Source organism: Podarcis tiliguerta (genome assembly GCF_965153285.1).
Source record: "Podarcis tiliguerta genome assembly, chromosome: 13".
NCBI classification, from domain to species: Eukaryota; Metazoa; Chordata; class Lepidosauria; order Squamata; family Lacertidae; genus Podarcis; species Podarcis tiliguerta.
Window position 1 is genome coordinate 13,483,211 of NC_139546.1, and position 24,559 is coordinate 13,507,769.

At 50.4% G+C, this 24,559-nt stretch overlaps 2 protein-coding genes across 8 annotated transcripts in view; both read left to right on the plus strand.

Moving 5' to 3' along the window:
• Window positions 1–13,681, plus strand: part of PLEKHM1 (pleckstrin homology and RUN domain containing M1) — a 42,102-nt gene extending 28,421 nt beyond the window's left edge. For all 5 annotated transcript variants that reach the window (XM_083407513.1, XM_083407512.1, XM_083407514.1 and 2 more), the window contains 7 exons: window positions 703–946; window positions 1,927–2,847; window positions 4,446–4,591; window positions 5,911–6,104; window positions 8,409–8,472; window positions 9,143–9,300; window positions 12,886–13,681. In XM_083407513.1, the coding sequence (XP_083263639.1) occupies window positions 703–946; window positions 1,927–2,847; window positions 4,446–4,591; window positions 5,911–6,104; window positions 8,409–8,472; window positions 9,143–9,300; window positions 12,886–13,003 (1,845 nt within the window). In that variant the 3' untranslated portion in view covers window positions 13,004–13,681. The remainder of the gene's footprint in view (window positions 1–702; window positions 947–1,926; window positions 2,848–4,445; window positions 4,592–5,910; window positions 6,105–8,408; window positions 8,473–9,142; window positions 9,301–12,885) is intronic.
• An 8,043-nt stretch (window positions 13,682–21,724) lies between these two features.
• The window catches only part of ARHGAP27 (Rho GTPase activating protein 27), a 66,017-nt gene continuing 63,182 nt past the window's right edge, over window positions 21,725–24,559 (plus strand). The window contains exon 1 of one of the 3 annotated variants that reach the window (XM_083407606.1): window positions 21,725–23,079. The gene's annotated coding sequence lies outside the window, so the exon portion shown is untranslated. The remainder of the gene's footprint in view (window positions 23,080–24,559) is intronic. The other 2 variants (XM_083407603.1, XM_083407605.1) reach the window with 2 other exon arrangements.

Below are 24,559 nucleotides of genomic sequence, written 5' to 3' on the forward strand. Positions count from 1 at the left end.
GGTACCGCTCCGGCGGGAAGGTAAATGACGTTTCCATGTGCTGCTCTGGTTCGCCAGAAGTGGCTTAGTCATGCTGGCCACATGACCCGGAAGCTGTACGCCGGCTCCTTCAGCCAGTAAAGCGAGATGAGCGCCGCAACCCCAGAGTCGTCTGCGACTGGACTTAACTGTCAGGGGTCCTTTACCTTTTACCATATGGTCATTGGGGTGTATATTGGCTTGGATCAAGGGGGCTCCATTTAGTCTTAGCCACTGATAAACCTACCCACTCCAAATACTGACCCTGTTCTAAATCCATTGAGGGAGGCTCGTGCAGGTGATGGTTGGGGTCAAAGCCAAAAGTGGGAGAAAACACCCCATTTTTCTTTCTCTTTTGGAAACCCCCTCCTTCCCTTTTCCTCCATGTCCAAGCAGGATGTCAGGAGGAAGCTAAACCAGTCTCGTCAGGGGGCTGAACTATTTGCTCATAGGAGACTTATTTCCCCTCCTTCAATCTCTCCCTTTCTTTTGGTTTTTCATCCTGGTTTTCCCTTGGACTCCCCACACTCTGCTACTGGAAATTACGCCAAGGTGCACAGGCTTTCTGCAAGGCCTAGGCAGGAATTGTGCCACTTCTATAAAGTCCTTAAAACGTTATGTGCTACTTGTTTATTTCCCTGTTGAATAGTCCAGCTGAATTCAGCTCTTTTTGTTCCCCGACAGGAAACAAGCTGGATCACCGAGGATGACATTTACCTCCCCTCTCCTCCTCCTGAGGAGACGGCGAAAGGCCTTTCCCGCTCACTCAGTCCCTCGCCAGAGCGCCTTGCCGATAGCCAGCCATCGATACCAAGCGGCGCTCTGGATCAAGGCAAGCTTCACGTGACCTCAGCCAAGGCCAGGAAGCCCAAACTGTCCCCCGAGGCGGAATCGAAGGGCTTTAGCGTCGTTCACCGGAGGCAAATGGGTAACTTGTCTTTCTGCCATGGGGCGAATGATGGGGCGGGGAGGAGAAAGCGATAGAAGATAAATTTGGGGTTGGCTTTAGCAGCCCAACTCCCCATCAAGGGGCTCAGTGTCCCCTAAGTTGGAGAACATGTGGAGGCAGGAACCAGTCAAAGCAAGGCAAATCTTTATTTTTCCCCCTCTTGCAACAGAGTTCCCTCCCTTGCAAGGAGGGGAGGACCTAGAATAAAAGTGTGTAACAACTTTTAAAGACTTTAGAATTTGCCAGACCCCCTTAGCCAAAGACCACCTCCAAGCATCATACCAGTAAGAGGCAGTCTACATTGCAACAGAAATTTGAGAGTGTGGCTTATCTGTCAAGATATCAGATAACGGTCACTGATTGCCTTATCCTGGCCAGTCTGGGCCATTCTTTCAAAATGGTAAGAGTCTTCTCTTCTCATGAGGTGGCCAAAGTATTGGATTCTCAGCTTCAGGATCTGTCCTTCCCGTGAGCACTCAGGGCTGATTTCCTTAAGAATGGATACGTTTGATCTTCTTGCAGTCCATGGGACTCTCAAGAGTCTCCTCCAGCACCATAATTCAAAAGCATCAATTCTTCGGCGATCAGCCTTCTTTATGGTCCAGCTCTCACTTCCATACATCACTACTGGGAAAACCATAGCTTTAACTATACGGACCTTTGTCGGCAAGGTGATGTCTCTGCTTCTTAAGATGCTGTCTAGGTACTTCCTTCTATTGCAGAGAAAAATATTTGGAGTTGTTAATAGAGTCAAGATGGCCATGGGATTGCTCCCCTGTACTATTTCAGACATGTGGTTTATGTACTTAACGTATGTGTGTTTACCTTGTGCGCTTATGAGCGCTAATTTCGTTTATGTCGCCTTAGAATTCTTATGACAAAAGACAAGACAAAACGGTGGTCAGCAGCATCATTATTTATGACTTCTGAATCACTTATTTTTTATCCTCCACCTCCAGGCCTTTCGAACCCTTTCCGTGGCCTGCTGAAGCTGGGGACCCTGGAGCGGCGAGGAGGCATGGGTATCTGGAAGGAGTTCTTCTGCGAGCTTTCACCGCTGGAGCTGCGCCTCTTTGTGGACAGCGAGGAGCGGGTGTGCGTGGAGACCTGTTCCCTGCTGCGGTGCGATTGCCTGGGGGCAGCTCACAGCGACGGCCGCTTTGACCTGTCCTTCTCAGGCAAACGGCTGTGCCTCCGGGCCACCTCTCAGGACGAGGCGGAGGATTGGCTGGACCGGCTGCACGAGGCACTTCAGAAATGTAGGCCTCAGCCGGACGAAGGCTGGGAGACCCTGGAGGGCACCGAAGCAGCGGAGGACCCGGATGCGAACTCTGCCGGTGGTCCGCCCGGCGAGCTTTCGGCCCTCTTGCAATACAACGGGACAGGCAGCAACGGGCTGGACTGGACGTGCGGTTTGGACCCTGAGCTGGATGCGGTCAAGGAGTCTGTTTTGTACCTGGAAACCGAAAAGACGTGGTCCCCTTTTGTGTTCTCCTTGTCCTTAGAAGCCCTGAAGTGCTTCAGGGCCCGGAACGGGGAGAAAACGCTGAGCAACAGCTACGGGATCGAGACCATACAGGACATCCTGCCCGACGTGAGCCTGGGGGGCCCGGCCTTCTTCAAGGTCATCACGTCGAAAGCGGTGCTGAAGCTGAGAGCCGAGAACGCGGAGGAGGCAGCCGACTGGAGGGACTTGGTCCGCCGGATGCTGATGTCGTACCTGGAGACAGCGGAGGAGGCCTTGAGCCTGGGGGGCAACCTGGACGGGAACTCGCAGGCCGTTTTGAAAAGCACCACCAAGGGGAATGGCTTCTTGCTGAAGTACCTGGTTGCCATCCCCACAGAGAAAGGCCTGGACTGCCAGAGCTTCATCTGTGCGGGTAGGTTGGGGAGCGGCAAGGTGGCTGCAACGCAGAGCTCAGGGTGGGGAAACAGATACAGTGGTACCTCGGGTTAAGTACTTAATTCATTCCGGAGGTCCGTTCTTAACCTGAAACTGTTCTTAACCTGAAGCAGCACTTTAGCTCATGGGGCCTCCTGCTGCCGCCGTGCTGCCGGAGCACGATTTCTGTTCTCATCTTGAAGCAAAGTTCTTAACCCGAAGTACTATTTCTGGGTTAGCGGAGTCTGTAACCTGAAGTGTATGTAACCTGAGGTACCACTGTACAGAAGACTCTCAAAATTGCCAAGGGCCAGTTTGTAGCATCCTTGTTGTTGTTGTTTAGTCATTTAGTCGTGTCCGACTCTTTGTGACCCCATGGACCAGAGCACACCAGGCTTTGTCCATGGAGTTTTCTTGGCAGGGATACTGGAGTGGCTTGCCAGTTCCTGCTCCAGGTGGATCACGTTTGGTCAAAACTCTCCACTATGACCTGTCCATCTTGGGTGGCCCTGCACAGCAGAGCTCATAGCTTCTCTGAGTTATTCAAGCCCCTTCGCCACGGCAAGGCAGTGATCCATGTAGGGGTAGCATCCTTAGGAACCCTTAGCATAAGAAGAGCCCTGCTAGATCAGGCCGAAGGCTCATTTTATCCAGCAATCTGTTGCCACAGTGGCCAACCAGGTGCCCAGCAGGAGTGCAACGGCGCTCTCTGATTCTAGCAATTCCGAGCAGCTGGTATTCTGAGACATCCTGCCTCTGTTTCAGGCTCCGGGGAATTCTCTCCCTCCCCGGTGGCCGCCAGGAGCAGAGAAAAACAAAGAGTTCCTACTAATGAGTTTATTCAGTCATCACACCAAGAGACAAGGAATGCAATCTGCCTCCCTTAACGGTGTTGCTCCAACTGAGCTCCTCCAGCCTCCCTTCCTACCAACAGCACTTTCCCTTACGGTGGCCGCCAGGGGCTAATTGTCTCTGAGCCCTTTGCTCTTGCACCCACAATGAACGTCGAGTTCTGGGAGAAGGGGGGGTCAGAAATAATATCCAGTGATAACGCGTCAGCTGGCTGCTCTGGCTCTGTCTCCCCTGGCTCTATCTCCCCCCCTCCCTTCTCCCAACACCTCCCAACTCTTCTGTTCACCTGTCTCTGAGCTGTGACCTTCCTCAAACCACTGTTGTAATTCAATACAGTCATACCTCGGGTTACAGACACTTCAGGTTGCGTTTCTTTGGGTTACCGACCGCCGAAACCCGGAAGTACCGGAACGGGCTACTTCCGAGTTTCGGCAGTTGCGCATGCGCAGAAGTGCTAAATTGCACTTTGTGCATGCACAGAAGCACTGAATCGCAACCCGCGCGTGCACAGATGCGCCACTGTGGGTTGCGAATGTGCATCCTGCACGGATCATATTTGCAACCTGAGCGTCCACTATACTGTCTTCCTCTCCTCTCAAAGCTTCAGGAGAAGGGGTGGGGGGTGACCTCCACCATTCCTCCTCCAACTCGCCCCTTTCAGTCCAGTGCCTGACACTCTGACGGGGGAGATATAACGTCGCTGTTGTGGCCGGCAGCCATTACCATTTCTGCTTTTCTTTCCAGGCTGCTCCAGGCAGATTGGCTTTTCCTTCGTGAAGCCGAAGCTTTGCGCATTCACAGGCCTCTACTATTGCGACAGCTGCCACTGGGATGAAGAGTCTGTGATTCCTTCGCGGCTGATTCACAACTGGGATCTCACCAGGCGTCCGGTAAGTCTGGGCGACTTGAGGATAGGGGGCACAGGCCTGGGGTGGCAACAGCCCCGGTGAGGCGGGCGGGGGCGTACAGTGCTCTGATTGACTCCTGATGTGGCTCGTGCATTGTTCATTTTGTTATAATAAAAACTGCTTCCTTTATGGGGTATTCCGGAGCCCATATAGAGTCCTTAAGTGGGTTCCCTATCGGTAGAAGAAAATAACAGAGGCCAACCAGAGTATATTGAGAAGCAAAGTAGCTACTAAGCCTGATTTTTATTCAAGGAGCTGTTGCAGCAGGGTCCCCGCTCACCACATGCAAGAGGGAGGAGAACCCTGAAAAATGGTGCGCAATCCCTTATATAGACTTTTGAAATTGCCCACCCTGTAGCCCACAACAACCTCCCTAAAATATCACACATACATCACAGAAGGAGGTGGTCTACAGCAGAAATCCTGTCTGCCAGGAACCCTGATAATGGTCACTGATTGCATTACCTGGGCAGCCTGGCCATTCTTTTGTGATAGTTAATACTTTAGTTCCTGAATCCCAGGTCACAGGCTCACCCTATTCATACACAAAGACGCCCTTAAGACAGGATTTGCAAGCAAAAAGACAATGGGAAAGCTTTCCCCATTTGCCTCCCTTACTGCAGAAGAATATTTGAAATCATTGGGAGAGTCAAAATGGCTTCAGGATTGCTCTTCCGTACTATTTCAGACACATGGTTCATACATTTAGATATGTGTGCATTTATGAATATTCTGTATTTGAGACCTTAAAATTCTTATAACAGTTTCTTATTTGTCCTGATTCTGAGGGACGCGGGTGGTGCTGTGGGTTAAGCCACAGAGCCTAAGACTTGCCAATCAGAAGGTCGGCAGTTCGAATCCCTGCAACGGGGTGAGCTCCCGTTGCTCGGTCCCTGCTCCTGCCAACCTAGCAGTTCAAAAGCACGTCAAAGTGCAAGTAGATAAATAGGTACCACTCCGGCGAGAAGGTAAACGGCGTTTCCGTGCGCTGCTCTGGTTCGCCAGAAGCGGCTTAGTCCTGCTGGCCACATGACCCGGAAGCTGTACGCCGGCTCCCTCGGCCAATAAAGCGAGATGAGCACCGCAACCCCAGAGTCGGCCACGACTGGACCTAATGGTCAGGGGTCCCTTTACCTTTACCTTTACTTGCAAAAATCTGGGCTTGTCAAGGCGGAGAGGAAGATAAAGGGAACTGATAATGGGGAAATATCCAGGGTGCTATCCTGAAATTATAACCAGCCCCTCTGGCTGGCTTCTCTAGATGCCAGCCTAGGACACTTACAGGTGTTTCCATCTCTTAGGTCTGCCGCCAGGCTCTGAAGTTCCTGTCCCAAATTCATAGCCAGCCCTTGATCAACTTGAAGCTAGTGAACGAGACCCTCTATGACCATGTGGACCACATGAGCCACATCTACAAGAGCCGGGAGCAGCTGAAACTCCTTGGTGACTACCTGGTCCTTTGCCGCAGTGGAGCCCTGAAAGAGATCAGCAAGAGGTGAGGCTTCACTATGCAGGGGGTTCACCTTCTCCCCCCCCCCTTTCTTCCAGGCCCCAAGCCTTTGACCCACTCTCTGTTGTCCATGTTCCTAACTAGATAAGGGCAGGCAGCTAACATGCATGGAAAATGCCGTGCAGATCCTTGAGGATCTTGGCTTCATTTTTTATGTACATTTCAAAAAAGGAACGCTCCCTCCATAAACCCTCCAGGTGACGATTTCAAAGAAAGAATGAGAGTTTGGGCAGAGACTCTTTTGCTGGAGTTGGTCCTCAGTTCATAGAATCATAGAGTTGGAAGAGACCACAAGGGCCATTGAGTCCAACCCCCTGCCAAGCAGGAAACACCATCAGAGCACTCCTGACATATGGTTGTCAAGCCTCTGCTTAAAGACCTCCAAAGAAGGAGACTCCACCACACTCCTTGGCAGCAAATTCCACTGTCAAACAGCTCTTACTGTCAGGAAGTTCTTACTGTCAGGAACAAGATTCTTAGGAGTGTACTTGAGGCTGCTTGCAAATATTTGCTTCTTGCAAGTTACTTATTCAGGGCACCGTTCCGTCATCAAATTAAAAAATGCTTTTGCAAAAAAACCTAATTGGAATGTGCTTAAATGTCTGTTGAACAACATAAACATACTGCTGTTGAGGAAATAAGCAGAGCTGTGTATCATTTCTATTTTGATATTTTTTTAAAAAAGAAAATCCTCACTAAGAAAAAAAGGCTATATTCTGTACCGTCAATACTGTTCTTCCCCAAACTTTTGATACCTGCACAGTTTTTGCGTCCAGATTAACATTAGAGGCATGCTTCAGCTTTCCGCTGAACAAATGTATATTATTGACTGGCTCCAAAACCAAGGGCAGACCTCTTCCTTGCCAGTGCCTCCTGATGCCTCACCTTCCCCCGTCATGGACCTCTTCTTTCTGTCTGCTAAGGCACAGGCTGCATCAAGGCAATCCCTAAAAGAGATTTCACTGCCTCTGAACTGGCAAAGAGAGAAGAGGTTCTGTGTAGCAGAATCAGTGGAGGTGCCCTACTCCCAACAGGGACAGGACGGTGGGATTCATCCAACATAGTGGTTTAGTTTTCCAAGGAATGTCTCAGCCCTTTTCACAGCACACCAGTGCATCTTGGCATATGATTTGGGGATTGCTGTACCTTATACAAAATCTGTCCTTCAACCCATGAGGCCTAGAAACTTTGGACTCAGCTAGGGGACGCAGGTGGCGCTGTGGTCTAAACCACTGAGCTTCTTGGGCTTGCTGATCAGAAGGTCGACGGTTCGAATCCCTGCGACGGGGTCCTAGCTCTAACCAACCTAGCAGTTCGAAAGCACGCCAGTGCAAGTAGATAAATAGGTACCGCTGTGGCAGGAAGGTAAACAGCATTTCCAATGCCCTCTGTTTTCCGTCATGGTGTTCTATTGCACCAGAAGCGGTTTAGTCATGCTGGCCACATGACCCGGAAAGCTGTTGTGAACAAATGCAGGCTTCCTCGGCCTCAAAAGTGAGATGAGCACCGCAACCCCAGAGTCTCCTTTGACTGGACTTAACCGTCCAGGGGTCCTTTGCCTTTCCTTTTCTTTTTTACAACGTTTTAAGTGCATTATACAAATCTGACACTAGATGGCAGGTAAAAGGTAAAGGTACCCCTGCCCGTACGGGCCAGTCTTGACAGACTCTAGGGTTGTGCGCTCATCTCACTCTAGAGGCCGGGAGCCAGCGCTGTCCGCAGACACTTCTGGGTCACGTGGCCAGCGTGACAAGCTGCATCTGGCGAGCCAGCGCAGCACACGGAACACCATTTACCTTCCCACTGTTAAGCGGTCCCTATTTATCTACTTGCATCCGGAGGTGCTTTCAAACTGCTAGGTTGGCAGGCGCTGGGACCGAACGACGGGAGCGCACCCCGCCGCGGGATTCGAACCGCTGACCATGCGATCGGCAAGTCCTAGGCGCTGAGGTTTTAGCCACAGCGCCACCCGTGTCCCTTTTCGACACTAGATGGCACTGATGAGCTAATGGCAAATTCCAGACATACTTTACAACATTTTTTTTTCCCCACAGCATTTTTTATATCTGTGGCAAATGTAAAAGCAGGAGATGCAGAGAAATGAGATTGGGGGAAACAGCCGAAGAAGGTTGACCGTAGACATGCAAGAAAATGTGTGGCCTTCCCTATTGCCCTGTCCTTGCAAGCCAATTAGGAGCATAGGGATTATATGGCTCCTATACAGCTCTTGGCAGCAGATGAGAAAAGCTCTTAACAAACTGTTCCTCCTCTTTTGTATCCTTTCTGAAGGCTCGATCACCGGCACTACCTCCTGGAATGTCCCCATAAATACAGCGTGGCTGACCTGAGGCAGGTAGGAGATCTGGAAAGAGGAAGCTTCTGAAACGAGGGTTTGCCTCGGGAAAACGTACCCCACTTTATCCACGATTCCCCCATGACCCAGCCCAAGGCTGGCGCCCCTTAACCTACACATGTTAGAATGCAGCGTGCTGAACCAAAACAGGGAAACTGGTCTGAGCATGCTCAGAAGTAAGCTTTTATTCCTTTGCCTCAAGAGATCTTCGAAACCAGCTTTGGGGTCTTAAGGGCTCGCATGGAACCTCATTGGTGCTCTCCCCAATATGTGCCAAATTTCCCTTTTGTCCTGCATGTTGCAGATGCTTTGTTATCTGTGTCAGAACTTCAGGTGTGAGTCGGTCACCTGGCCTCACTGTACAGTGGTACCTCGGGTTACATATGCTTCAGGTTACAGACTCCGCTAACCCAGAAATAGTACCTTGGGTTAAGAACTTTGCTTCAGGATGAGAACAGAAATCGTGCTCCGGTGGCGCAGTGGCAGCAGGAGGCCCCTTTAGCTAAAGTGGTGCTTCAGGTTAAGAACAGTTTCAGGTTAAGAACGGACCTCCGGAACAAATTAAGTACTTAACCCGAGGTATCACTGTATTCACGGCTGCCTCATAGATAAAGGTTTCCCTTTTATGACCACCCTTCCCCACCTGCTAATAGCCCTCCTCTGTTCCTAGATAGCGGACGGCGTGTTTGAGACCTTCCTCCAGTCTTTAATTCAGTTTGCCTCCCATCACGTCTACAATTGCGACCTTTGCACCCAGAGGGGCTTCATCTGTGAGATCTGCAACAGGAACGACATCATCTTCCCCTTTGAATTTGACACGACGACCAGGTGAGCGTTCTTCCTCTCTTCCCCAACTTGGCTTTGGAGTCAAGTTTTCAAAGAAGCGATTCGTTTTTCGCAGTTGTGTTCATTTTTATTGATTTATTTGTCACGTGTCTATACCACCTTTATCTTCCAAGGAGCTTGAGGTGGTGTAGATGGTTCCCCTCCTTCCCACTTCACCCTCACAACAACCCTGTGGGGTTGGTCAGGCTGAGAGACGGTGGCTGGCCCAAGGTCACCCAGGGACCTTCATGGCTGAATGGGGATTCGAACCCAGGTCTCCCAGGCCATAGTCCAACACTCTTAACTGTTGCGCCACACTGCCTATTTTGCAATGGAGGGGGAGAGGTGACAAGTATTTCTTTATAAATATGTATTGTTATTATTATTATTGGGACGCGGGTGGCGCTGTGGGTTAAACCACAGAACCTAGGACTTGCTGATCAGAAGGTCGGCGGTTCGAATCCCCGTGATGGGGTGAGCTCCCGTTGCTCTGTCCCTGCTCCTGCCAACCTAGCAGTTCGAAAGCGCATCAAAGTGCAAGTAGATAAATAGGTACTGCTCCAGCGGGAAGGAAAAACGGCATTTCCATGCGCTGTTCTGGTTCGCCAGAAGCGGCTTAGTCATGCTGGCCACATGACCTGGAAGCTGTACGCCGGCTCCCTCAGGCAATAAAGCGAGATGAGCGCCGCAGCCCCAGAGTCGGCCACGACTAGACCTAATCGTCAGGGGTCCCTTTACCTTTACCTATTACTATTATTATTATTTATTAATTATTTACATTTATTAATATCTTACAACAAAAATGCCCCAAAGCGACTTCCAATTATAAAAGCATACATAATGCAAAATTAAAAATACACCAAAAAGATATAAACACACGATTAACATGTGTTTGGGGGGGGGGGCTATTGGGTTTTTTAAATTTTTTATTATTATGTATTTTGTGGTTTTATATCTTGATTTTATTCTGTGAACCGCCCTGAGACCCCTGGGTATAGGGCGGTATATAAATTCAGTAAATAAATAAATAAATAAAATAATATTAAAAAAATCATCCTGCAATTGCCTGGAGTAGAATCATAGAATCATAGAGTTGGAAGAGACCACAAGGGCCATCGAGTCCATCCCCCTGCCAAGCAGGAAACACCATCAGAGCACTCCTGACATATGGTTGTCAAGCCTCTGCTTAAAGACCTCCAAGGTGCAGCTGAGGAATAAGGCTTGGCAAGGCATTTATTGGGAATGCTTTCGGTATATTGTCTTCAGGCACACTGCTGTTCCATGACATCCCTTCTAATCCTATTACAGTCATACCTCGGGTTACAGACGCTTCAGGTTGCGTTTTTTGGGTTACGGACCGCCGAAACCCGGAAGTACCGGAACGGGTTACTTCTGGGTTTCGGCGGTCGCACATGCGCAGTAGCCCCGAATTGCAACCCGCGCGTGCACAGATGCCCCGCTGCGGGTTGCAAAGGTACATCCCGCACAGATCACGTTCGCAACCCGAGTGTCCACTGTATTGTAAGAGGGCAGCGTTTTTGAAAATCAGTGGGTGGGTGGGGGAGATAATGCTTCAGTAGCGAGGAGGTCCACCGTTTTTTAGCCACCTCTAGCCATCAGGATAAGACGCCTGCTTCTTTGGAGAAAAGCAGTGACAAACCTAGACAGCATCTTAAAAAACAGAGACATCGCCTTGCCAACAAAGGCCCGTATAGTTAAAGCTATGGTTTTCCCAGTAGTGATGTATGGAAGTGAGAGCTGGACCATAAAGAAGGCTGATCGCCGAAGAATTGATGCTTTTGAATTATGGTGCTGGAGGAGACTCTTGAGAGTCCCATGGACTGCAAGAAGATCAAATCTATCCATTCTGAAGGAAATCAGCCCTGAGTGCTCACTGGAAGGACAGATCGTGAAGCTGAGGCTCCAATACTTTGGCCATCTCATGAGAAGAGAAGACTCACTGGAAAAGACCCTGATGTTGGGAAAGATGGAGGGCACAAGGAGAAGGGGACAACAGAGGACGAGATGGTTGGACAGTGTTCTCGAAGCTACCAGCATGAGTTTGACCAAACTGCGGGAGGCAGCGGAAGACAGGAGTGCCTGGTGTGCTCTGGTCCATGGGTTCACGAAGAGTCGGACATGACTAAAGAACAACAACAGGCCATTAGGATGATGTTGGGCCTGCAGTTCTCTTCAGCCTTCACCATCAGTGGACCAACAACTTCTGGAAGAAAACATCTTCCTCATCTCTGTTCTGCGGGGACGGTCAGAACGCTGAACAGGAATTCAGGCCCCGGTTCCTCCTTTAAAGTAGCTTTTGAATACCCGACTTCCTTTTACCCGCACCCCAGCTCAATCTCACAAGGCTGCAGCATCAGAGCAGCGCAGACAAGAGAGCCGTCGGCAGGCCTGGTTCACTGAAGATTGCCGCCCTCTGCTCGCTGGCTTTGTGCTGAGGCAGGAAGAGTGCCTGCTTGCTGAGCTGATGCAGTTTCCTGTCGCCCGAATCAGGCTATTTACCCGGGGAGGCAGGATGTGCCTGGAGCTCTCCTGACAATAGCTCCGAGGAGGAGCAGGCCCTTCCTGAACCGCTGTCCTGCACAGGTGGCAGCCTGGGGTCACTTCCTCTTGCGTAGCCGCTCAGCCGCAGGGGCACAAAGTTACCAGTCTGCTTTTGAGCAGAGGAAAAGAGAAAAATAAGTCCGAGGGCTGTGCTGCGTGCTGGCTGCAAACTGGGGGGGATGGTTCTTCCAAAAGCCAAATGGAAGCGTGGAAGTTTGTTCTGAACTGAACAGATCACACAATTCACAGAGAGGTTTTTGAACAAGCCCAGCATGGTGATTTGAAAAGGGGTGACGAGACAGGGGATGGAGAGGGTGGTAGCTGGCAGTCCTAAGCATATTTTTGTTTTTGCTTTTTTCAAAAAAAATTATAATTTTCCAGAATTTTTTTAAAAACAAACAAATAAACAGACAAACATACATCTGCACCGTAAATAAACCGATCTTCGTAACATTGTTAAGTGACTTCCTCGTATCCCCCTGGTTGAATTTCAGCGTATATCATTTTAACGGTTTTCCCTAACCCTAACCCTAACCCTAACCTAAACTCTTAAAAATTTAACGTAATCACTTAACATATTTCTTAACCATTCAACTTTAAACATATTAATTCATCACATTACGTATTTAAATCCTATCTGGTAATTGCAAGCTTTCCGATTAAGTTAATTTAACATGTTTAACTAAGCATAATTTTGTTTAAAAAACCTGCAAGCGATCGGTTCAGAGCTCTGTTGACCTGTGCCTCCCTTGGCAGCTTGCTAGTTGTGGAGGAAGAAAGAGAGAAGAGAAGAAAAACTGGGTGTCAGAAGGTGAGGGTGGGGGAATGACTGGCCCCACCACTGACTTCAGCCCTGCCCACATCTGTGGGATGTGGCCCCCAACAGATTCTGCTTGAGGGAATGCGGCCCTTGACAAGGGGAGTTCTCTACCCCGCCCTCACTTCAGTGGTCTGTCTGTACTTCTTTCCCCTCCCTTACAGTTTGCATGAATTGCTTCGGCGATTAACCTCCTCTTTTCCCAACAGGTGCCAGGTGTGCAAGACTGTCTTCCACAGCAGCTGCCAGGCGAATTCCAGCTTCTGTCCTCGCTGCGTCCGCCGGGAGGAATACCAGCAGAAGTTGCAGGCCTCCCTTTGCAAATGACCTCTCCCTGCAGAGGGCAGACCACAGCCCTTAAGGGGGCAGGCCAGAGGACAGCTGGGAAAAGAACAGAGGCAGGCTTTGGAGCAAAGGAAGGCCCTGGCTAGTCACACAACTCCTTTCCCCATCAGGGATCACCTGGGCTCTGGAGACATCAGCTGTGGATCACATTTCCGACAGAGAAAGGTGGGAAGGAGGCAGTGGCTTCCTTGTGCCGATCTGCCGCTGCCACCTGGAGCCAATCCTTTCATTTCTGTCTCTTTCCGGCCTCTGCAGACAAAATACCTGGCTGCTTTGGGTGCAGCAAGCATTTGATACACCTAAGACTTGTCGGACTTGGACTCCTAGGGAGACGAAACATTAGTGGACATTTTGATTCTAAAAGCGATAAGAAAGGGTGTGGGGGGGTGTTCTGTTTTGTTTTTAAATTAATGCACTTTGTAGCAGAGTTCTCGTGCCTTCCGCACTTTACAGGCTACCCCTGAATCGCCACGTGCCAAACAGCTGCTGAATCCTCCGGGAAAACACATTCCAGCACCCTCCAAGCAAAGTGACCTTCTTACAAATAATAAACCACTTCTCTGCTCCTTCTTTTTTAATGCTAGGCCAATGGAGATGAATTTTTATTTTCCATTTTAATCTTCTATGCAGATAATAAAAAGTAATTTAATAAGGAACTAACTCAGGGACCTCTCGTTTCTTTGCAACTTTCTTTGCCTTCAAAGTTTGGGTGTTAGGGGAAACATTGTTCGTTCACCTTTGGTTCCTACCCTGCACTTGAGAGCTCTCACCAGTGGCACCTAGAAGCTATGAGCATGCGACAGTGACCACATCAGGAAAACAGCTTTGAGTGGGTGGCTAAATCAGGTGAGGGCAGTCTTAAACCATTGATGGGTTAGGGACTTGTCTATCCCCTGCCTGCGAAAACAGGCTCCGGCGGATTGAGGGAACGAGACCAATCGTGGGTCCAGCGGTCAAGAAGACAGTGACTGCACATGTTGTTGAGAGAAATGAGCGACAGATGGGGCTCATCAACCAGGGAAGGTGGCCCCTCTAGGAGAAGGAAAACTCTGATCCTAAATCTCTGCTGCCTTGCGGCTATCGTCATTTGTGAGAAAGGCTTTGGAAGCAAAAATCCGTGCCCACTGTCTTGTGGGACATCTTTTGGGAGAGGAAAAGGCTAAGGGAGTAGTAGACCCTACATAAATCCAGAGTGGAGGCCCTAAGTGTCGGAATCTGCGCTCGGCCAAGCTGTTAAAGCCTCATCTTCCTCCTAGCCGAGCCTTCAGAATCGCCTCCCGACGTGTTTAATGACCTGAGCCTTTGATGAGGCTCCAAGGCACATTCTTCAGCAGAGGTCCCAGCACAGGGAAGAGACGAGAGGTTTGGGCTACATTGTAAAGAGGACACCACTAACGTCACATCCCGTCTCCCTTCTCCCGTGAGACTTCCAATAGCCTGGAATCCCTGGAATGTAAACAGAGTCTTGTGACTCCAAAAGCAGCTGCTCAGTGGCAAACAGAAACTAACACTAAGATGGTTGGATGGCGTCTTGTACGCCTCCTTCCGGCAACACCTACAGCCAAGCTGGTGCCAAACGTGTGGCTCTGCTTTCATTTGGACCACGTCAGCCAGGCTGAGAAGGGAGGTCTTGTCGTCTGAGCAGCCCAGGACCTCCAGGCACACTGCCCAGGCAGGCTCGAGCCCCGGGGAAATCACTTCAGTGCTGCTAACGCAGCAAAAACAACACAAGAGGCAGCGGGTATGAGTTACAGGTCTCAGCAGGCGCTGTGATTCTCCAGCAGTTTAGCTTCACACACACACACCCAAGAGACACACTCCTTTGTCTCTGGAAGCAGACACATGCCAACAACAAGAAACCAAAAGTCCTTTTCCAGTGTTGACACAAACCAGGCAACCAACATGGGTTTTCTACTCAGGAAGATGCTTCACACAAGACAGTAACTCTGACAGAAAAAGGAAAGGTGCATGAACAGGTGATATTGAAAAATGTGTGTGTGTGTGTGTGTGTAATTTTTAATATACAGTGGTGCCTCGCAATACGAAATTAATTCGTTCCGCGAGTTCTTTCGTTGAGCGAGTTTTTCGTCTTGCAAAGCACCACTGCATTTAAACACTGACAACGGTGGGGAGGGGCGGGGAGAAGCAGGACAGCTGCCACAGCCAATAGCTCGGACTCAACCGCGCATTGTGGCCACCGTGCAACGCGGCTGCTGGAGGGCGGCGGGGCTCAGGAGCACGACTCCGGCTGCAACGCTGGCTGCTGGCGGCAGCGGCTCTCAGAGGAGCGCGCGAGGGCGGTGGGCAGCGGCGCGAGGCAGCCGGAAGGTCGGCCGGAAGGTGGGAGGGAGCCGGAGGAGCGGGGAAGCGAGCGTGCGTGCGTGCAGTGACCGTCGCCATGACAGGAGAGGCAGGGCTGTTTCGTCTAGCGAAGCAAGCCCTTTGGAAAATCCGTCTTGCGAATCACCTCAGAAAACGAAAAACCCTTTCGTCTAGCGAGTTTTTCGTCTTCTGAGGCATTCGTCTTGCTGGGTGCCACTGTATATTTTTAAGACACATTGGTGACTGGGTGAATCACTATCACAGCCTTACATACTGCCTTGAGCTCTGTGGAGGAAAGATGCAATACCAATGGCAGGAATGAGGTAAGTATGTGAGATGGAAGCAAATATATTAATATAGGATGGGTCAGCTAGGGAAATAGTGTGGTTTTAGTTAAAGCAAGTAGGGAGAGGAAGTGATGCTTCTGTGTATGTACAGGAGGAAATGTGAGCAGCATGGGAGGGTGGTTTTTAGATGTCACGTTGAAAAATGGCATGTCAAATCTCAGCGTTAGAAGGAAGCCACAAGATCACACCCCACCCGCTCCATATAATTAAGGTTCCCAAATGTGAAAATCCGGACAGAGGTTTGGTTTTGTTCTTGGTCAAAGTTGCTGAGCTGCTTTTGGGAACACCATTTACATTTTGAGGCTTTGGGGGGATTTTTAAGGCACCGTTTGTTAAAAATTACTCCGCTTATCATATGTCCGGATTTGCCCAGACACTTTGCTGATTTGGCAAAAATCCGCCCAGATGCCAATTTTGGGGAGTGATTCCCAGACGTGTCCTCAAAAAGCCTTGGAGCCCAGAAGATGGCAGCAATCATTGTCTGATAGCTACTAGCCCTTTCCTGTATCCAATTCGGCCTGGTTTTGGCGCAGGAACTGCTTTGGCCACCCTGATTAATAACCTGTGTGGGAGGATGAGGGGAATACCACCCTGCTAATTCTCTTGAAACCCGGGATGGTTTTCTCTGCCAATGAGTCATGGCATTGTGAATCAGCTCTCTGAACTGGGGTTTAGGGGGTCCTGTGCTTCTGTGGGGCCATACCAATCTGGGGTTTCTTGCCCCCATGGTTTCCAACCTCTGTTTCAAGTGGGGCAGGGCCAAGCTGCAGCCTGATTTCAAAAGTGATCTACAAGCTAGCGATCAGCTCAGACCTCTGACAAGAGCAGAGCTTTCCAAACTTTTCATGTTGGTGACACACTTTTTAGACATGCACCATTTTGCGACACAGTAGTTCAGTTTTGGACGCGGGTGGCACTGTGGGTTAAACCACAGAGCCTAGGACTTGCCAATCAGAAGGTCGGCAGTTCGAATCCCCGCGACAGGGTGAGCTCCCGTTGCTCGGTCCCTGCTCCTGCCCACCTAGCAGTTCAAAAGCACGTCAAAGTGCAAGTAGATAAATAGGTAAGGTAAGGGACCAGCAGCCTTGAAAATACGGGATCAGCAGCCAAAATAAGGGATTTTGCTTAGCTTATACGGAAATCTGGCACTGATGGATCCATGCTGCTTTTGCTGCTACTGGCTGTGTTTTGCAGGGGGTTGGACTAGATGATCCTAAGGGTCGAGATGGCAAAGCTTACAGGCAGAATTAGAAACCAGGAAGAGGATCTCTTTAATAAAGAATGGGGAAAGTTTATAATTTATTTGAAAAGCTATTGTAAAGCGTTACATACATTGGTAGGATTGACAGGAAACTTGTAGTAAAAATATGAACTATGGATGGACAAATGATTTATAAAAATAGAGTTATGAAAGGGATGCAGAGGGGGAAATCACTACATTAAGATGCTGCACTGGTTGGAGGGTATGCTAAGCAGCACATTGGGGCTGCCGTCGTCCTGGTGCAAGGAGTTCCATTGGCCCTTCCCTGCCCGGGAGAGAGGGGGGGAGGGAGAGAGACTCTCACCCACGCCACCTGTGAGCCCGGCATGAGGCGGTTGCGGCGCTGCCACGGCCGCTGAAGAGCCACCCTTCTGCATCCCTCCCCATCCCCTCCTCTTCCTCCTCCCTCAGGCCGCCTCCTCAACCGCCACCACTGCTGCCTCCGGTTCCCCCTGGCAGCACGGCGGAAGTCTCGCAAGAGAGGGGCTGCCTACCCACCCGCCACTACCCGTCTCCTCACGATGCGCCCCTGAGGGGGGAAAGGGAGAGACGGAGACGCGGCAGCTCGTGTGCGCACGCTCTCAAGATGGAGGACTCCGAGCCGTTGCTTCCCTCCCGAGCCGGGCGAGCATGAAACCCAGGAAATTTAAGGGACATCATCAATAAGGGACAGCAGTGGGACACGGCACTGGGATAAGGGAGTTTCCCGCCAAATAAGGGACGGTTGACAGCTATGTACCTGAGTGAGGCCATCAAGAGATGAGTTGCAATAGGTCATCAATGGGTTAATGATGCTCAACTCTACTTCTCCCTCACATCCGATTTCAGGTGAGGCAGTGTGCATGCTAGGTTGGGTGCCTGGCACCTGTCATGTGCCACATAAAGTCAATAAACTGAAGCTCAGCTCGGATTAAGACTGGTGGGTGTTTATGTGCTTTGGGAGGCTGTTTCAACTTGTTCCGGATGCGGTTGTACTCCACCAAAAGGAGGAGGTTTGCAATCTGGGAATCAGGGCCACCAAGAGGGAGGTGCGGCATAACCTGATGTACTAAGCCCAGAGCCAGCTGTGGCCGCCCACTCGCCCAGGCCTCCAGCCAGCCACTGAGCTACTGCAAGGCCAGGTTGTATGGCTTCAGCCATTGCTACAACTACAACTAATCCAGAATGGGGCAGCTAGACTGGTGACTGGGAGCAGCTGCTGAGACCATATAACACTGGTCCTGAAAGACCTACATTGACTCCCAGTACATTTCCGAGCACAATTCAAAGTGTTGGTGCTGACCTTTACAGCCCTAAATGGCCTCGGCCCAGTATACCTGAAGGAGCGTCTCCACCCCCATCGCTCAGCCCTGAGGTCCAGCTCCGAGGGCCTTCTGTCAGTTCCCTCCCTGCGAGAAGTGAGGTTGCAGGGAACCAAGCAGAGGGCCTTCTCGGTAGTGGCGCCCGCCCTGTGGAATGCCCTCCCATCAGATGTCAAGGAAATAAACAACTACAGCGGTACCTTGGTTTATGAACTTAATCCGTTCCGCAAGTCCGTTCTTAAACCAAAGCGTTTTTAAACCAAGGTGTGCTTTCCCATAGCAGTGGGGGACTCAATTTACAAATGGAACATACAAAACAGGAAGCGAAACATGTTCTTATTCCAAGGCAAAGTTCACAAACCAGAACACCGAGTTGTTTGTAAACTAAGCTGTTCTTAAACCACGGTACCACTGTATCTGACATTTAGAAGACATCTGAAGGCAGCCCTGTTTAGGGAAGTTTTAAATGTTTCATGTTTTATCGTGTTTTTAATATTCTGCTGGGAGCCGCCCAGGGTGGCTGGGGAAACCCAGCCAAATGGGTGGGGTATAAATAAATTTATTATTATTTATTTATTTCTCCAGACCCCTTTGTTCAAAATGAATCTGTTTGGATGCCGACTGGTGCTGGGCAGCTCCCCAATGCCAAAACAATTGCACTGGCTCCCAGTTCCACCACATAGCTTGGGACCTGGGTAGCTGAAGAATTGCCTGCTCCTAACATATGACTAGGGACGCGGGTAGCGCTTTGGGTTAAACCACAGAGCCTAGGACTTGCTGATCAGAAGGTTGGTGGTTCAAATCCCTGCGACGGGGTGAGCTCCCGTTGCTCGGTCCCTGCTCCTGCCAACCTAGCAGTTCGAAAGCACATCAAAGCACAAGTAGATAAATAGGTACCACTCCGGCAGGAACGTAAACGGCGTTTCCGTGCGCTGCTCTGGTTCGCCAGAAGCAGCTTAGTCATGCTGGCCACATGACCGGAAGCTGTACGCCGGCTCCCTCGGCCAGTAAAGCGAGATGAACGCCGTAACGCCAGAATCGGCCACGACTGGACCTAATGGTCAGGGGTCCCTTTACCTTTAACATATGGTTGCCACCCAGGTGTTACTTCTTTGGAAGCCTGCCGAGAACCACCAAAGTGAGGCAGGTGGCAACTGGCAGGAGGGCCTTCTCAGTCGTGGCCCCCGCACAGGCCTGCTTATTTTCTCCCCAACAGAGAGAGATGCGCAGCAGCACTTTTCCCACCTGCAGTTCCCAGCACCTCGTATTCAGATGCATATTGTTTCTACAGTGGAGGTGTAATAACCGACATAATGATTCTTATTATGTGGTGGAGGTGTTTTAATTGCTGCTTTGGGTTGCTGCTGCTGACTATTTGTATTCTTTCGTGCTGTTGCAATTTTGTTTTATTTTTTAACAAGGAAGGGTGGGGTGGAAAGAACACCAAACTAGAGAGAAGCAGGGCAAGGCTGCATGAAATATTCATTGGAACGAGAGAAAATGAGGCCATGATAAAGACAATTCAGTCAATCCCTTAGCGCCCAATCAAATTAAACAACAACAAAAGCCCAGCTTTAGACCTGCTGAAACAACAATATTGTGATCATTTTCCAAATGCTACAGAAGACTTGTGTGAACCTCCCCAATGATGTGTGGCACATCCCCAGAGGCCTTCACTTAACTGTGTGGCACCCTTGCCTAATGTAATATCTGCCTGTCTGCCTGGAAACATTTCTGCACCTGAGCCAAAATATTAAAATTAAATTAAAACAGCAGCCTCCTGTCACTCAGAGAATAACGATGCATCTCTAAAGGGCATATTTAAATGTGCCAAATTTTTCAAAGACGTGATCTCAGTAATAACAGTCTCGTACACGGGTGGCGCTGTGGGTTAAACCACAGAGCCTAGGACTTGCCAATCAGAAGGTTGGTGGTTTGAATCTCCGCAACGGGGTGAGCTCCCGTTGCTCGATCCCTGCTCCTGCCAACCTAGCAGTTCGAAAGCACGTCAAAGTGCAAGTAGATAAATAGGTACCACTCCGGCGGGAAGGTAAACGGCGTTTCCGCGCGCTGCTCTGGTTCACCAGAAGCGGCTTGGTCATGCTGGCCACATTACCCGGAAGCTGTACGCCGGCTCCCTCAGCCAATAAAGCGAGATGAGCGCCGCAAGCCCAGAGTCAGCCATGACTGGACCTAATGGTCAGGGGTCCCTTTACCTTTACCTTTAATGTAGGACAATATTAGTATATCCAGGCCTCTTTTCCCAGCTGGAACTCGCTGGAACTGAGCACCTCTCAGGTGGGCTCCATTGCCATTATAAGAAAACAAAGGAGGCGTTCACGGTGAGTTCCAGCATCTCTTTTTCTATGAAAATAGCTGGCGCTGTGGGTTAAACCACAAGAGCCTAGGGCTTGCTGATCAGAAGGTCGGCGGTTCGAATCCCCGCGACGGGGTGAGCTCCCGTTGCTCAGTCCCTGCTCCTGCCAACCTAGCAGTTCGAAAGCACATCAAAGTGCAAGTAGATAAATAGGTACCTCTCCGGCGGGAAGGTGAACGGAATTTCCGTGTGCTGCTCTGGTTTGCCAGAAGCGGCTTAGTCATGCTGGCCACATGACCCGGAAGCTGTACGCCGGCTCCCTCGGCCAATAAAGCAAGATGAGCGCTGCAACCCCAGAGTCGTCTGTGACTGGACCTAACGGTCAGGGGTCCCTTTACCATTATATCCGCTTTAGTAAAAAGGCCTGTGGAATTTCTCAGGGGCAGGGGAGGTATTTTGGAAGTTTGGGAAAGGGGGCCCAACCTTTTCCTGTCCAATCAGCTTAGGGGTGTGGCACTAAAGGCTCTTTGAACTCTCCCCAAGCCCCCCCCCCTCCAGGCCACACCTCCTTTCTCCAGGCCACACCCCTCACTGCCCCTGCTTGCACCCCAATGTTTTTGTCTGGCTGCAATGTGTCCCTGATCTCGAATGGAGCTTCTTGCATTCCTAATGGAGGCCAGAGAGGCATGTGCATAATCTGGCCTATTGTGCAAAGAATTTTTTTTTCATGTTCATTGCTCCGCCCCCTTTAACTTTTGCCTGTGGCCCGGCCCACCTCTGGCCTAGGGTTAACCAGAGGGAAACATGGCCCTTGTATCAAAAACATTCCCCCACTTGACCCTTTTTCACCTAAGACCCTCAACCACAGGCGCCTGGTCGCCCCCAAGGGGTCCGGCGCGTACATGTGATGTCACACACGCGACAAGTGATGTCACACACATCTCCCGACACCGCACAGGGTGGGGTATCCTTCTGCTACCTGCTGGTAGGCCCCGTCACAGCCGCTGAAAGGGTTTTCTGCCACAGGCACAGAAAAATGGGGGGCCTCATTGAAAAAAAATGGAGAGGCGCACTTGGACCCCTCAGGTTCCTTAGATGGCTCCCCTGCCCCTCACGCTTCCCTGCATGACAAATTTATAAATGGCTTCCTCCTCCCCTGCAAAAATGGCTCCCGCCTTTTGCTTCTTTGACTCACTTTTGAGTCTGGCGGAAACCAAACGTTGGGAACCTGTGCGGTTATAAATATCCCTCTCTGCGTGTCTAGGCTCCTGGGTGAGTGGGTGCTGAGACGATAAGAGCAGCTTGCCGAAAACCACCTACTGAGCTTGTGGCAGCTCAGAAAACAGAAAGCAGCTCCTTTTTTTGCGGTCTGCCTGCCCCAAGGGAGCGGCTTTATTCTGCCCATGGCATGGCAAAGGTCAGCCCAGCACATCATGCCCTCGGTTTTGAAAGGCACAGGTAGGTTGCTCCTTCTGGCGACAGACACGTGTGGCTCCCCGTTGCCTTCCTCCGCTGCTTACGAGATAAATAAACTTGCACACGCACATCCTTTTGGGACTGGAGGAGCCCAACCCAGCCGGAATGCTATCCATGCCCTCCGACAAGCCCGTGACTCAGTCAGGGTGGCACAGGAGGCTGGTGGAAATCTTGGACACGCACCGGGAGAGAGATACACTCGGCGGTGGTGTGTGAGTCATTCCCCACTGAGCAGCGCCCTCCCCCCAACCTCCCCGGCCTTGGGGAGACTTCCTCTGACTGAGGAAGCTTCCTTCCTCCATCCAGCGCAGGCTGGTGGGAACAGCCCTCTCGTTCTGCCTGCCTCACTCTCGCAAGACTCTGCACAAGTTCGGCAGGGCTTGGCCGAAAACGGGCATCGCTGGGGAGGAGTCGGAGGAGACGAGGTCACGGAACTAGGTCTTGGGTGACTGCAAGGAGCTCTTTTGGACGGATGGAGAAGCGAGCACCTGTCCTCAGCTGGAATTGACCTGGATGAAAGAAACTGGAAGGGGTGTGGCCGGCTGTTTTCCCCAGAGGTGCCTCTTCGTTTTGGTTTTTCGTGTTGCGTCGAAGCGGCACTTGAGGAACGCTCCTCTCGGTGTCGGACGTCTTGGCTGCTGCCCGCAAGGAGAAGCTGATTGCGATCCTTTAGGTGACGGCTGAATGCCAGACGTGGGCTGCTGGCGATGATGAAGATGTTTGGGGAGAGCCGCTGGACCAAGGTCTTGACCGGCTGCTGCTTCTTTCCTTCACTCGCAAGTCTCCTTCTCCTGAGGAAGCCGACGGAAAGATCTGTTTTGTGACAGTCTCTGCTCCCCCTCCTTTCCTCCGTTCTCGACATAGTTTAGGTAGGGGTGGACCAGAGGCAGGTTCACACAGGCCTGGGCAGGTCCGTGCTGCTCCTGACACATTCGACGAGGAAGATCTGGGACATCCTTCGAAGCGTAGGATCGAAAGGCAGGCGAAGAAGAGGCCGGGACAGGAAAGGAAACTAAGAAAATGTGAGCCAGCAGGTAAAACAGGGGAACAGGGTGGGGTCAAGGGGTCAAGTCCCGGGAGGCTGGCTGAATCCGCGATGGGACAGCATGGAAAACAGGTCCAAATGACCTCCGTTTCCCCAACGTTGTTCCAGCTGTTGAAAATTCAGAGTGTGAGCTGAATTTCTTGAATGATCAGCTTCGGCAGGGCTTGTGTGTTTGTCTGGGCAAGAGTTGCTTGTTAGAGAAATGGATTCTCGCCAGCACTCCTTGCACAGAAGGGAACAGCTGCTCCTGACATAAAAGTCCCCTCCAAATATTTTCCAACCCATTCAATCGGCGAGCTAGAGAGAGGATGGAGAAGCTGGGCGCAATCCTGCATCTCTTTTGGCCCACAAATTCTGGCCCATTGATCTTTGAGAGGCAGGAGGGCTGGCAGCTGTCCAGCGGGGGCAGAGAGGTCAAACTGTGGTCCAGATCCCATATAGCCATGCTGGGATTGTTTAATGGCCCTGGGAGAAACTTCGGTTTTCCTCGTCTGTGCAAGTGGAGCGATGGTGCCCTGACGCACAGTGCAAACACGACGGGAAACAGAAAATAATCGTTGCCATATCGGCCCATCAGAAAAACCGCAACATCCCTATTGGGGAAATACTTTTATAAAGAAACATCTCAAAAGAGCATGCAAGCTTTTTTGAATTTTCCAGAATGCTAAACAATGTCCTGCTATCTGCTCTTCAGAAGCACTGAGGGAAATTAAGGAACCTTTTTTTAATCAGATCAAGGTCTGTCTAACTCAGTACCTGCTAGGAACAGAGTAGAAATGTGTTTGGTCTGCATTTTGAAGTGCACAGACTTCTACACATAGCTATCGCACACATTCCTGATTTTTTGCGATATGGTTTCGGTGATATTTTAAATGGGGAAATGCATACCAAAAACGTAATGGGCATAGGATTGAGGACATGCTAAAGCTCATCCATCCAGCCACCTCTAAGCACTGCAACAGCAGCCCTGTAGATGCAAGCAGGGCAGAAAAACAAAGCTCTTTGTCTGGGGTTTATTCCCTGAATCTGTAAACAAGAGCCTCATTCCTCTGAAACATGGAAGTTTCTTCCCCAGCCACCATGTCTACTAGATACTGATTTCTCTCTCTCTCTCCTTGTTCAGTTTGTCTATTCGTTCTTAAAAATACATCTATGCTAATGGCCACAACAACATTTAGTGGCAATGAATTGCATGTATTTCACCATAACAGGGTGAGCACAACCAACACCCTCCTGATGTTTTGTGTTTGATGACTAGTGCATGTTTGTTGTAAACTGCTCAGTGTGGAAAGGTGACATATAGACCAACTTATAGGTGACATATAGACATATATACTCTCCTTACCTGGAGGGTTTTTTTTAGCAAAGTTTGGACGGTCATCTGTCCATGTGGCTTGGCTCACTTGCTCGAGATGTGTATACAATTGCTTTTCAGACGCCTGTAGCTACGGTGCGCATGTGGCACATTG